Here is a 13432-nt window from a genome sequence, read left to right as displayed (position 1 = left end):
CAACAGAATGAAATTTAACAGGGATGAGTACAAAGTTCTACACTTAGGAAAAAGAAACCAAATGCACAGTTATAAGATGGGGGATACTTGGCTCAGCAATGCTACATGCAAGAAGGATCTTGGGAATGTTGTTTATCACAAGCTGAATAGGAGCCAACAGTGCAATGTAGCTGCAAATAAGGTAAATGCTATTTTAGGCTGCATTAACAAGAAGTATTGGTTCCCCTCTATTCGGCATTGGTTAGGCCTCATCTTGAGTACTGTGTCCAATTCTGGACACCACCCTTTTAAGAAGGATGCAGACAAACTGGAACAGGTTCAGAGGAGGGCAACAAGGATGATCAGGGGACTGGAAACAAAGCCCTATGAGGAGAGACTGAAAGAACTGGGCATGTTTAGCCTGGAGAAGAGAAGACTGAGGGGAGATATGATAGCACTCTTCAAGTACATGAAAGGTTGTCACATAGAGGAGGGCCAGGATCTCTTCTCCATCGTCCCAGAGTGCAGGACACAGAATAATGGGCTCAAGTTGCAGGAAGCCAGATTTCGACTGGACATCAGGAAAAACTTCCTAACTGTCAGAGCAGTACGACAATGGAACCAATGACCTAGGGAGGTGGTGGGCTCTCCGACACTGGAGGCATCCAAGAGGCAGCTGGACAGCCATCTGTCGGGGATGTTTTAAGTTGGATTCCTGCATTGAGGAGGGGGTTGGGCTCGATGAGCTTATAGGCCCCGTGCAACTCTATGATTCTATGGATATGTAATGCCGATAAAGACAGGCGGTGGCGAGGAAGGCCATCTGCTCTCCTGGATTTACTGAACCAACATTTTAAGCATTTTAAGTTACACTGATTTACTTTTTAAAATGTTTATTGTATTGGATTGATGATTGTATTTTAGTATTATTTTGTTATTCATTGTATTTTTATGCTATTTTATGTTCACCGCCCAGAGAGCTATTGCTAGTCGGGCGGTATATAAATTTAATAAATAAATAAATAAAATAAATAAACCAGTAAAACAGAGTTCTGACTCAGAAGCAGAACCAGGGGCTGAGGAGACAGTTAACTCCTGATTCTGTTAAGCACTGTCCCTAAACCCACCAGGTCCCACCCAGGATCTACCCCCAGTCTGCCAGATTCTGCTATCTCCACCCTTGAAGGCCTGCTTTTTGTATACTGACTCCTCCCCTTATTCCCAAGCCCTGCCCCAACCCTGCCAGGCTCCGCCTTGCATGGCGTTTCACCCCCAAGTCAGCAACCCTCACCCTGGTCCATTCTAAATAAGAGCCAACGGTACCTCGACTGTTTTCGCAGTCGATCTTCAGCCACACCTTCCAGCGCTTGCTGTGGCACAAGTGCCTCCTCTTCAACAGGCCCAAGGCTTCATGGCTGTCCACCAGCACGTGGAAGGCTTCTAGCCTTTCCGCCAAGGCGGCACACTCTTCCACCTTGTCAAAGGGTAGCGGGTAGGCATACAGGATGTCGTCAAAGCCGCCGTCCGCAAAGAACCGGGCCTCAGCCAAAGTGGACACCACAATCTTCCGCAGTGTGCCGCCAGTCATGAGACTTCCACCTTCCCTGAGGGAGGAAGTGAAAGGAGAAGAGTCAGAAAAGTGTCTGCTTCTCAGTCTTGGGGGACAAAAACTGTGCACTGGGCACATTTTTCACAATGGCGTTGTCGAGAACTAAGCCAGTTTGCATGTGCACTCAGGGACCCCTCTGTTCCCCATACGGGGAGCTGGGACAATTGGACAGTCAGAATACTAGAACGGCCGTGGCTGTGAGAAAGTCAAATTCCATGGTAGGGATTATCAGGAAAGGTACTGAAAACTAAACTGCCAATATCATAATGCTGTTATACAAATCTGTGGTGCTGCCACATTTGGAATACTGTGTACAGTTCTGGTCATCTCACCTCAGAAAGGTTATTGCAGAGCTGGAAAAGGTTCAGGAAAGGGCAACCAAAATGTTCAAGGGGATGGAGCGACTCCCCTATAAGGAAATGTTGCAGCATTTGGGGCTTTTTAGTTTAGAAAAAAGGTGAGTCATAGGTGACATGATAGAAGTGTGTAAAATTACGCATGGCCTGGAGAATGTGGATAGAGAAAGGTTCTTTTTCTCTGTCATAATGCTAGAACTGGTGAACATCCAATGAAGATGAAAGCTGGAAGATTCAGGGCAGACAAAAGAAACTACTTCTTCATGCAGCGCAGAGTTAAACTATGGAACTGGCTCCCATATGAGGCAGTGATGGCCACTTAGATGGCTTTAAAAGAAGATTAGACAAATTAATGGAGGAGGCTTTCTATGGCTACTAGCCAAGATGGCTGTGCTCTGCCTCCATAGTCGAATGCTTCCGAATACGAGTTACTGGAAAGTGCAGGAGGGGAGAGTGCTCTTGGGCTCAGGTCCTTGTGGGTTTCCCGTAATGGGCACCTGGTTGGCCACTGTGAGAACTGGATGCTGGACTAGATGGGCCACTGGCCTGATCCAGCAGCCAGGCTCTTCTGATGTTTTTAACTTGGGGGACACCCAATGAAGCTGACTGATGGAAGATTCAGGACAGACACAAGAAAGTCCTTATTTAAGAACATAAGAAGAGCCTGCTGGATCAGGCCAGTGGCCCATCTAGTCCAGCATCCTGTTCTCACAGTAGCCAATCAGGTGCCTGGGGGAAGCCCGCAAGCAGGACCCGAGTGCAAGAACACTCTCCCCTCCTGAGGCTTCCGGCAACTGGTTTTCAGAAGCATGCTGCCTCTGACTAGGGTGGCACAGCACAGCCATCACGGCTAGTAGCCATTGATAGCCCTGTCCTCCATGAATTTGTCTAATCTTCTTTTAAAGCCATCCAAGCTGGTGGCCATCACTGCATCTTGTGGGAGCAAATTCCATAGTGTAACTATGCGCTGAGTAAAGAAGTACTTCCTTTTGTCTGTCCTGAATCTTCCAACATTCAGCTTCTTTGAATGTCCATGAGTTCTAGTATTATGAGAGAGGGAGAAGAACTTTTCTCTATCCACTTTCTCAATGCCATGCATAATTTTATACACTTCTATCATGTCTCCTCTGACCCGCCTTTTCTCTAAACTAAAAAGCCCCAAATGCTGCAACCTTTCCTCGTAAGGGAGTCGCTCCATCCCCTTGATCATTCTGGTTGCCCTCTTCTGAACCTTTTCCAACTCTATAATATCCTTTTTGAGATGAGGCGACCAGAACTGTACACAGTATTCCAAATGCGGCCGCACCATAGATTTATACAACGGCATTATGATATTGGCTGTTTTATTTTCAATACCTTTCCTAATTATCGCTAGCATGGAATTTGCCTTTTTCACAGCTGCCGCACACTGGGTCGACATTTTCATCGTGCTGTCCACTACAACCCCGAGGTCTCTCTCCTGGTTGGTCACCGCCAGTTCAGACCCCATGAGCGTATATGTGAAATTAAGATTTTTTGCTCCAATATGCATAATTTTACACTTGTTTATATTGAAAGGCATTTGCCATTTTTCCGCCCATTCACTCAGTTTGGAGAGATCTTTTTGGAGCTCTTCTCAATCCCTTTTTGTTTTAACAACCCTGAACAATTTAGTGTCGTCAGCAAACTTGGCCACTTCACTGCTCACTCCTAATTCTAGGTCATTAATGAAGAAGTTGAAAAGTACAGGTCCCAATACCGATCCTTGAGGGACTCCACTTTCTACAGCCCTCCATTGGGAGAACTGTCCGTTTATTCCTACTCTCTGCTTTCTGCTTCTTAACCAATTCCTTATCCACAAGAGGACCTCTCCTCTTATTCCATGACTGCTAAGCTTCCTCAGAAGTCTTTGGTGAGGTACCTTGTCAAACGCTTTTTGAAAGTCTAAGTACACTATGTCCACTGGATCACCTCTATCTATATGCTTGTTGACACTCTCAAAGAATTCTAATAGGTTACTGAGACAGGACTTTCCCTTGCAGAAGCCATGCTGGCTCTGCTTCAGCAAGGCTTGTTCTTCTATGTGCTTAGTTAATCTAGCTTTAATAATACTTTCTACCAGTTTTCCAGGGACAGAAGTTAAGCTAACTGGCCTGTAATTTCCGGGATCCCCTCTGGATCCCTTTTTGAAGATTGGCGTTACATTTGCCACTTTCCAGTCCTCAGGCACGGAGGAGGACCCGAGGGACAAGTTACATATTTTAGTTAGCAGATCAGCAATTTCACCTTTGAGTTCTTTGAGAACTCTCGGGTGGATGCCATCCGGGCCCGGTGATTTGTCAGTTTTTATATTGTCCATTAAGCTTAGAACTTCCTCTCTCGTTACCACTATTTGTCTCTATTTATATCCCACCTCTCCTTAATGGTGCTCAAGATGGGGTACACAGTTCTCCAGCTCCCCTCCACTCTACCCTCACGCCAACCCTGTGAGGTAAGTTAGGTTAAGTACGAGATGGGGACTGGCCCAAGGTCATCCACTGAGCTTTATGGCTGAAAGGCGATTTGAACCTGGGTCTCCTGGATCCTAGCCGAACACTCTAACTGCTACACCACACTGGCTCTCAATGGGTTGTAGAAACTTCGCTTCTGTTTTTTCTTTTTTGCCAAAGGACAAGAAAATAGTTCTATGTAAGAGGAGGAGGGGCATCTCTTCTGCAGGACACTTGAGACAGCTAGTGTGGCTAATCGAAAAGTCCCTGGGTTGAATCTCGCCTCTTCATGAACTTAACTGGTGGCATTAGGGCAAACCTCTCAGCCTCAGTGCCCCCATCTGTAATAGCGGCCCACTTTACAAGGCTGTTCCAATGAACTGCAATAGGACAATGCATGCAAAATGCTTTGAACACCCTTAAGGGCTGGATCCATACTTACAGCAGACCCTCTGCCATCAGTGACACTTGTTAGGCGCGACTAACTTAAGTCCCAATGATTTGGGTCTGCCCTAAGCATAACTAAGTCTGAATCCAACCCGAAAAATATTATTGATGTGTTCCTAAGAGCTGCAGTAGTTTGAAGCACCTGAGCGAAATCCATGGACAATTTGATTGTGATACCCAGACAACGAATGCTGATGAAAGTTAAAGAAGAAAGCACGAAAGCAGGACTACAGCTGAACGTCAAGGCTAAAGTAATGACAACGGAAGATTTATGTAACTTTAAAGTTGACAATGAGGACATTGAACTTGTCAAGGACTATCAATACCTTGGCACAGTCATTAACCAAAATGGAGACAATAGTCAAGAAATCAGAAGAAGGCTAGGACTGGGGAGGGCAGCTGTGAGAGAACTAGAAAAGGTCCTCAAATGCAAAGATGTATCACTGAACACCAAAGTCAGGATCATTCAGACCATGGTATTCCCGATCTCTATGTATGGATGTGAAAGCTGGACAGTGAAAAAGGCGGAGAAGAGAAAAATCAACTCCTTTGAAATGTGGTGTTGGAGGACAGCTTTGCACATACCATGGACTGTGAAAAATACCAATGATTGGGTGTTAGAACAAATTAAACCAGAACTATCATTAGAAGCTAAAATGATGAAACTGAGGTTATCCTACTTTGGACACATCATGAGAAGACATGATTCACTAGAAAAGACAATAATGCTGGGAAAAACAGCAGGGAGTAGAAAAAGAGGAAGGCCAAATAAGAGATGGATTGATTCCATAAAGGAAGCCACAGACCTGAACTTACAAGATCTGAACAGGGCGGTTTATAACTGATGCTATTGGAGGTCGCTGATTCATAGGGTCGCCATGGGTCGTGGTTGACTTGAAAGCATATAACAATAAAACCTAGACAATTGCAAGCCAATGCAGAGGGAAAGGAACAGCAGGTGAAAAAAGATAGCTAAGGAGCTTTGCACAAATAACAAGGGGCAAACTGACAAAGTGGGTGTTCACATGTGACATTCAATGAGGGTACAAACAGTGTACCTCTCTACACAAATAATTGAGTGAATACTCATACAGTTATTCACTTGAAACGTTCAGGCTCTGCACCTGTGTGCACAATAGTTGCACTGTCCAAATCAACAGGCGGGCTGCTATAGCACAGTGGGGAGGAGAGCCTGGCTGGGAGTCCAGAGTCTGAGAATTCTAATCCCTGCTCGTGTCTCCTGGGCATCAAGGGCCAGCTAAAGATCATCCCCACAGGGAATGGCTCAGGGGTTCCGTGCCCTGCCACCTGTGCAGCCGTGGGCAAGCGGCAGAGTCCCAAGGAGCCCAGTTGTCCCCCAGCTGGCAGTTGCAGACAAGGCAAGGGCCGGCTTGTGCAGCTATGGCAAGCTGAGCAGGCCCTAGCCAGCTGGGGAGGACTAGCCTCAGAGGGAGGCAGTGGTAAACCCCCTCTGAATGCCGCTTACCATGAAATCCCTATTCGTAGGGTAGCCATAAGTCGGGATCGACTTGAAGGCAGTCCATTTCCACACTCTTTCAGATAAACACTTGCGTATGTATAGAGTCAGCTTGTAGCTGTGCTCAGTGGAACACATGAACAAGCCTAAGCACAAAACGTCACAGGAGCCTGGACAGTTGCCTTGGGACTTAAAACTGTGTTTCAGTGATGGACACATTTTGACACTCACACACAATCCCTCAGAAATTGCTGGAAGCTTAAAAGCCCAATGGTGGCCTTTGGGAACATTAGGGAAAAGAATCTCTAGCCCAATGTGGTGTTGGACTCCAGCTTCCATCCTTCCAGAGAGGGCCGACAGGAGGTGTAGTCCAACATCATCCGGAGGGCAGCATAGTGGCTAACTCTGCTCTAGCCCCACAGCCAATATGGCAAATTTTGCTCTGTTCAGGGTGGAAGGCTAGATGTGCCCTCTCTGCAGTAACCCTTAGGCTTGTAACTGAGCAGCGCTCTAGTTTCCCCTGCAACAGAGCCCACATTAAGAGGGGCTCATGTCTTCACCTTCTGAGACACTCACAGCTTGTGCCCCAGCGATTAAGAAAGGTACCACAACTCCATCAATGCCTTAATTTTGTACTTGCCATAGCATAGGCTATGTTTTTCTGCATTGTTGAGTAGACCTCGTTCGTTTTCTCTTCTGCAGTGCCAAACCAGACTTATGAAGTAAAAGGAATATCTTAACTAAACCTACATATCTGAGACTCATCCCTAGATCCTAAAATTCTGTGTGCTGATATGGAGAGGAGGATAGTCTCCCCCATCCCTTCTAATGTGGCATCTGTGATAGATGGCTGCTTAAAAGGTTTACTCCACAGAAGGCTTGTCTAGATTTCCACTCTGGAGCAAAATTTGCCCTATCAAGGCTCAGAGAAGAAAGGCAGAGAAATTCCACGGAAGAGGCAATCCACGCCGCCGCCACTCACAGTGTCTTGTGGGTTTTCATGTGAGGCCTTAGGGATATCCCCAGGGCCTTGCAGCGATCCTTCATTTGCACCGCGTTCCTCTTTGCCGTATCCAGGTCCACGGTGAATGCTGGAGTTGGCAGCTCCTTCACGGGCCGTCCTACCCACATCTAGTGGAAGGGGAAACATGCAATGAGACCAACAGGAAGGGCACAAGAGGAAGGGATGCTTCCAGACTAGGGTTGCCAGATTCAGAGCCTGAGACTGATCCTGTATCTTTAGGAGAAGAGAAAGTCAGTTAAGTGTAGGTGTTCTTGCAACACTGTAATGGGAAAAACCACAAGGTGGAATTCTCCCTTTCCTCTGCACAACTTTTAAAGATTGCCAGGCCCAGCCTCCAAGAGGTCTTCTGTATCTTCTCAGACCCTGAACCTGGCAACCCTATTCCAGACAGGCGCTCAGGGCAGGTTTTGTGCTCCTTATGCATGCACATTCCCCCCCCCAGTGCTCACACGACATAATTGGCATCAAAACGCCAACCCATTATTTTATCCCCGATTGATTTAATCTGGATTTTTCCTTTCTGGGAAAAATCCAGTAAATTAAAAACAACAACCCTGTTGCTGTTGTCTCATTTGTGATAATCTCAATGACCCTGTTTGCAATATTAACCCCTTGTCTGCAAGCATCCCAACGAGAGGGGCTCCTCAAGGGAGTGACCGTAGCTCAATGGCAGAGCACCTATGTTGCATGCAGGGCTCTCTCTCCAACTCAGGCAGAACAACCAAGTAAGTAGACAATGGGAAAGGCAACCTACCCAATACCTTTGAGAGCTGCTGCCAGTCAGAGCAGACAATATTATAAGGCAGCTTCCTGTGTTCACGCATTCAAGGCTAACAGGGCCACTTCTTTATTACTGGACCAGCTGAGCTCAGTCAAGTTGCACCTCATCAACTGCGGCGTTTTAGAGTCTTTTGCCCATCCTGGCTGCCTTCAGCTGAAGAGGGCGGTGGGCACCTCTACCCCATGCTTACAAAACACGCAGATTAGTTATCGCTTTCAATTTCTGACTTGGCTTTTGGAATAAGAAAAGATCCCCCTTTTTTTCATAGCTTAAGAGCGACTGCCTGCAACTTGTTCAGCCATTCTCTCCTGTTGCCTTCACCGTGCCTGGGGCAAGCTGTGTTGCTCTTTTCCCTTCCAAGTCTTGCAGAAAGGCAGATGCCTTATCCCAACCTTTGCTGCTCTTTAGTAGGGGTCCATATATGGGGGCTCAGTCGATAAACCAGTCATTATTTTGCATAGGCCCTCTCCTGCTGTGAGAAAGCATGCACGTGCCTCATCTTCTTTCGCTGTGCTGTGAGAATGAATATACAAGGGTCTTTTCAGAAAACTCTCTGACTGTTCCTTGTATTCTCTGAACCACAGCGCAAAGGACAGTTGAAGAGGGGATGGGGCATCGCCTGGAGGAATCGCCCTTGGCGAGTGGGATTTGTGGACATCTCTCTCTTTCTCGGTCTTTTACACTTGGGTGGGAAACCCGTGGCCCTCCAGATGATGAACTACATCTCCCATCATGTTGGCCATGTTAGCTGCTGGGAGTTGGAGTTGAAAAGCTTCTAAAGGGGCACAGGTACCCTGCTTACTTATTATAACCTCCACACCAGCAACAGCAGGACAGATGTTAGGCACTGAATGAGTGTGGTAAGAAGATTGTTATACAGCACCTTCAGCATACACAGTGCATAGAAAGTACAAGAGGAAAGGTCTCTGTCCTGAGGAGCTTGCAATCCGAAAAACACAGGGAAAAGGCAGAAGCGGAGGCTTCAGGAACAAAGCAATACAGAATGTTCGTGTCTACATCGGGGAAAGGACAGTGCAGACGTGTTGCATGTGAAGTTTGGTGAAAAGTGAAGGAAGATTTATCAGTCAGCAAAAGCAGCAACTAAGAAATGATGGCTTTATGCATGCGTGTCAGTCTGTTTTGGGGCACTTCAGAGTGCTGGTATAGCACAGTGGGGAGGAGAGCCTGGCTGGGAGTCCAGAGTCTGTGAGTTCAAATCCCCGCTCGTGTCTCCTGGGCGTGAAGGGCCAGCTAAAGATCACCCCCACAGGGAGTGGCTCAGGGGTTACGTGCCCTGCCACTGTGGCTCAGGGGTTATGTGCCCTGCCACCTGTGCAGCCGTGGGCAAGCTGCAGAGTCCCAAGGAGCCCAGTTGCCCCCCAGCTGGCAGTTGCGGACAAGGCAGGGGCTGGCTTGTGCAGCTGTGGCCAGCTGAGCAGGCCCTAGCCAGCCAGGGAGGACTAGCCTCAGAGGGAGGCAACGGGAAACCCCTCTGAATACCGCTTACCATGAACACCCTATTTGTAGGGTAGCCATAAGTCGGGATGGACTTGAAAGCAGGCCATTTCATTTTTCAAGAGAACAGAACAAAAACAGAATTTGTAAAAAGGGAAAAGACAAACATATACCTCTGAAGACAGCTGCTTTTACAGCTCCAACTCTTCCTAAGCCCGGGCAAAGTCCAGTTCTAAAGCACAAAGAAGAGTTGGCTGTTGGGAGGGCTGAGTTCCTATGACACACAAGGGGCCCGCCTCTGCTGCAGAAGCCTTTTGGCCCCTGCACATGGCCTCTAGTCTGCATTAAATTAACTATTTGCCTCTGCACAAATGTTTAAGCATGCAACAAGTGTCATCCTTGCACTTCACCACTGGCCCTGGGTACTCAAGCGGCACCTCTAAGAGATTCTGCCAGTGATGTTTCACTTGAGCCTGGTTAAATCTGGGTGGGTGGAGGAAAGGGAGAAGAACTGGGGCTCCCCCCTTTTCTCACCAGTTTAAACAGCAACCTTTTAGAATTTAGCCTGCGACGACAGGCCACCAACACAGCATTTAGCTTTGCACAAAAATATTTTAATGTTGCTGTTTTTAAAATCTATTCTTTTTTTAAATTTTGCCTGTAATGCAGCCTAACGCCTCATGCACCTGAAGAAGGGGAATGCAGTGCAGAAACGCCCCCTGCCAAAATAACCGTGTTAGCCTCTGAGGTGCTACAAGACCCCTTGTTTCATCTTTTCAGTGTTTAGTTCGTGTCGTCAGCCGCCTTGCGGAAAGAAGCGCCTTTCAACCGGATTCAAAACTTTATTGTGAAACTCTTGTAGTTGCATTTTTCAAAACGTTTCAAGCCCTTTGGGGGACGCACCTCTAATAAACAAATAAGTAAATGATGGCAGACTTGGGGAGGGCGGAAGCGGAACAATTAAAAAATACATTGATGGTGGGGGGGGAAACGTGTTGGAGATGCAAACGAGCGTTTAACAGGTGCAAAAAGCAAGCCTACTGGCACGTGGGCAGGCCCTGTCCTGTGCCCTAAAGGTTGCCAACTTTTCCAGCAGCCTTTGCTCCTCTGCCCCCACCCGCGTGCAGCACCAAAATCTCCCACACCCCTTCCTCCGATTTAAAGCAGCGCAAACCTCCCCCCAACCGCGATTATTTCCGGGGCTCCTGCAACCCCCTCCCCAATAGCACACCGGGCAGGATAGAGTTAACCTTGCCTGCGGCTGAGACTCCAGAACGAAGCTGTTGCGCCGAGAGATTCGATTCCGCCCGCCCGCGCAGTTTCTTCGCCCAGCTCCGGGAGGAGAGCCGCAGAGCCGCTCTGACCCGGGAGGGCGACAGGACGCGCATGCGCGAGCAGACCCCGTCGCCGGCGCTTATTGGCGTGGTGGACGTCTCTCCCGCGCTCCGTTCTTTCCCAGTGAGCGCTCGACAGCGCCACCTGGAGGCCGCAGTCGGGAGAGCCCGGGCCGAGCGGCGCTTCGCGGTGGCTGCAGCGTCGAGGAAGGGAGCGTGTCGCCCGCGGCGCTGTCCCTGCCGCTGCCGTCCTTCCTGCGGCCGGGGGGCGATGCAGGCGCCGCTCGGGGGGCGGGAAGAGGGGCGCTGGGGGCAGGAAGAGGCGCGACGCTGGCTGGCCGCCCCCCCCAAAACCGAGCCTTGTTTGCCTTTCTGCTCCCTTGCGCAGGCAGAGCGGGAGCCTGAAAGGCGCCTTGCAAGACCCGCGGCCTGAAGTTGCCTCCCGCTTTCCCCCTTGCAGGCATTTGCCATTCGAGGAACTCTGCCTGCAAGTTGTTCAGCTGCTGCGAGCGCCCAGGAGGCGGCTTCGTTTTGTCCTCTCGCGCAGCAGCGGCAAAGCTTAAAGGCAAGACGTGTTGTCGCCTGCCGACAGCCATACACTGCCCTGAAAGCACCCGATCCCGTCAAGCAGGCTTGGGCCCGGTTAGTACGCGGATGGGAGACCTCCTGGGAATGCTCGGTGCGCTAGGCTCTTTTGGTCCTGGTTTTGCTCCGCTTGGGGGGCGGACATCTCAGGGCCGGTGAATCCCCGCCAGTTTTTCCAGATCCACACAACTTTAAAAGGCAGGTTTGTTGCAGCACAAGCTTACAAGCCCGCTGTGTCACATCCATTTTCCATTCAATAAAATGTACTGAAGGATTTCTGTGTTTCCCACATAGCTGGAATTTCAGGAGAAATTGTGACCTAGAGGAAAAAAGAGCATCGCTCTCTCACACACACCCTTGCAGCACTGAATAAGGCTGCATCGTGCGCTTAGGTGCTTTCCTGAGGCTAGGGTGCAAGAAGCAGTTTCATTTGTCTTGCACAGGCAGAGTCAGAACCTGAGAGGTGCCCACGACAGGCCTTGCGTTGCCTACAGCCACACCACCAGCTGGGGAGCGGGAAGAGGAGGAGGCGCAAACTGGATAGCTGGCGGCGGTCGGGAAACCGAGCTTTTCTCGTGTTTTTGTTTTCTTGCACAGGCGGAGTGAGAGCCTGAAAGGCGCCCAAGAGAAGAGGTTATTTACTTACAGCTACACTACCCTGAAAGCTCCCGATCCCGTTTAATTTCGGAAGTTAAGCAAGGTCGGGCCCGGTTAGTATTTGGATGGGAGACCCTCTGAGAATACTGGGTGCGGCGGTAGGCTTTTTTGGTCCTGGTTTTGCTCCGCTTGACCTGCGGGCATCTCTGGGCCGGCGAATCCCCGCGAGGTTTTCAAAATGCACCGAACTTTGTGGCGCCCTGAAGTTGCCTCCCGCTTTCCTCCCTTGCACGCATTTGCCATCGGAGGAACTCTGCCTGGAAGGATTTCTGCGCGGTCCCCAAATTGGCTGCCCTGCCGGGAGAACGAGCCACGGGTGGGGGAGGTTAGAGCATTTCTCCGCCCGCCCTCGCAGCACTGGATGACGATGCATCATATGCTCGGGAGTTTGCCTGCCGCAAGCAGGCACGAGGCATTTTTGTTTGTCCTCTTTTCCAGGCAACGTCAAAGCCTCAAAGGCGTCCAAGACACACGATTAATTGCCTACAGCCACACCACCCTGAAAGCACCCGATCCCGTCCGATCTCGGAAGTTAAGCAGGGTCGGGCCTGGTTAGTACTTGGATGGGAGACCGCCTGGGAATACTAGGTGCAGTAGGCTTTTTTTGGTGTGGTTTTGCTCCAGTTTTTCCAAATCCACACAACTTTAATGTTGCAGCACAAGCTTACAACCCACTCTGTCACATCCATAAATTTTCCATTCAAGAAATTGTATGGACAGATTTCTGTGTTTCCCACAAAGCTGGAATTTCAGGAGAAATCGTGAGCTACAGGAAAAAAGAGCCTCTCTCCCTCCCCTGACACTTCCTTCCAGAACTGAATGAGGGCACATCATGCATCCAAGTGTTCATCTGCTGTGAAGGCCCAGGAAGCACAATTGCTCTTTGCACACCATTTCCAGCCCATGGAGTGGAGCTTCAGGCAGACCCACATTTACGTTAAAAATTTATATAGCAGCAGTAGGGTTGCCAGGTCGGAACCATCCAAAAACCTGAGAAAATGGGGGCGGGCCCTAGTGATGTCACAGGCCCTAGTGACATCATGGGGTGGGCCTTAGTGACATCATGGGGCGGGCCCTAGTGACATCATTAAACATGATACATTGTATCAACCACAGTTGCTTGGAGCATACCATTCAAAAAAAAATTCTCTGGAGATCAAAATAGAAATCTTACCTAAAATAGGGTGTTCCTAGGTCCATCTGAAGTGACAAGGTCATTCTTTCTCACAAGCTTAGGGTGATGCAAAATGGAAATGGACT

The 13432-nt window shown here is 49.0% G+C and overlaps 1 protein-coding gene, 1 non-coding gene and 1 pseudogene across 4 annotated transcripts in view; 2 read left to right on the top strand and 1 right to left on the bottom strand.

The window, feature by feature from the left end:
- Positions 1-11014, bottom strand: part of LOC133365399 (D-serine dehydratase-like) — a 37111-nt gene extending 26097 nt beyond the window's left edge. The window contains exons 1-4 of one of the 3 annotated variants that reach the window (XM_061587227.1): positions 10852-11013; positions 9770-9828; positions 7319-7467; positions 1303-1583 (exon numbers count right to left, since the gene is read on the bottom strand). In XM_061587227.1, the coding sequence (XP_061443211.1) occupies positions 1303-1583; positions 7319-7467 (430 nt within the window). In that variant the 5' untranslated portion in view covers positions 9770-9828; positions 10852-11013. Of the gene's footprint in view, positions 1-1302; positions 1584-7318; positions 7468-8114; positions 8655-9769; positions 9829-10851 lie in introns of those variants that run through there. The other 2 variants (XM_061587229.1, XM_061587228.1) reach the window with 2 other exon arrangements.
- A 1141-nt stretch (positions 11015-12155) lies between these two features.
- On the top strand, positions 12156-12277 carry LOC133365682 (5S ribosomal RNA; annotated as a pseudogene).
- A 376-nt stretch (positions 12278-12653) lies between these two features.
- On the top strand, positions 12654-12772 carry LOC133365668 (5S ribosomal RNA). The gene has a single exon (XR_009758282.1). It is a non-coding gene; the product is annotated as a 5S ribosomal RNA (ribosomal RNA).
- The last annotated feature ends 660 nt before the right edge of the window (positions 12773-13432 follow it).

This window comes from Rhineura floridana, chromosome 10 (genome assembly GCF_030035675.1).
Source record: "Rhineura floridana isolate rRhiFlo1 chromosome 10, rRhiFlo1.hap2, whole genome shotgun sequence".
NCBI classification, from domain to species: Eukaryota; Metazoa; Chordata; class Lepidosauria; order Squamata; family Rhineuridae; genus Rhineura; species Rhineura floridana.
This window is presented reverse-complemented; position numbering and strand designations above follow the sequence as displayed.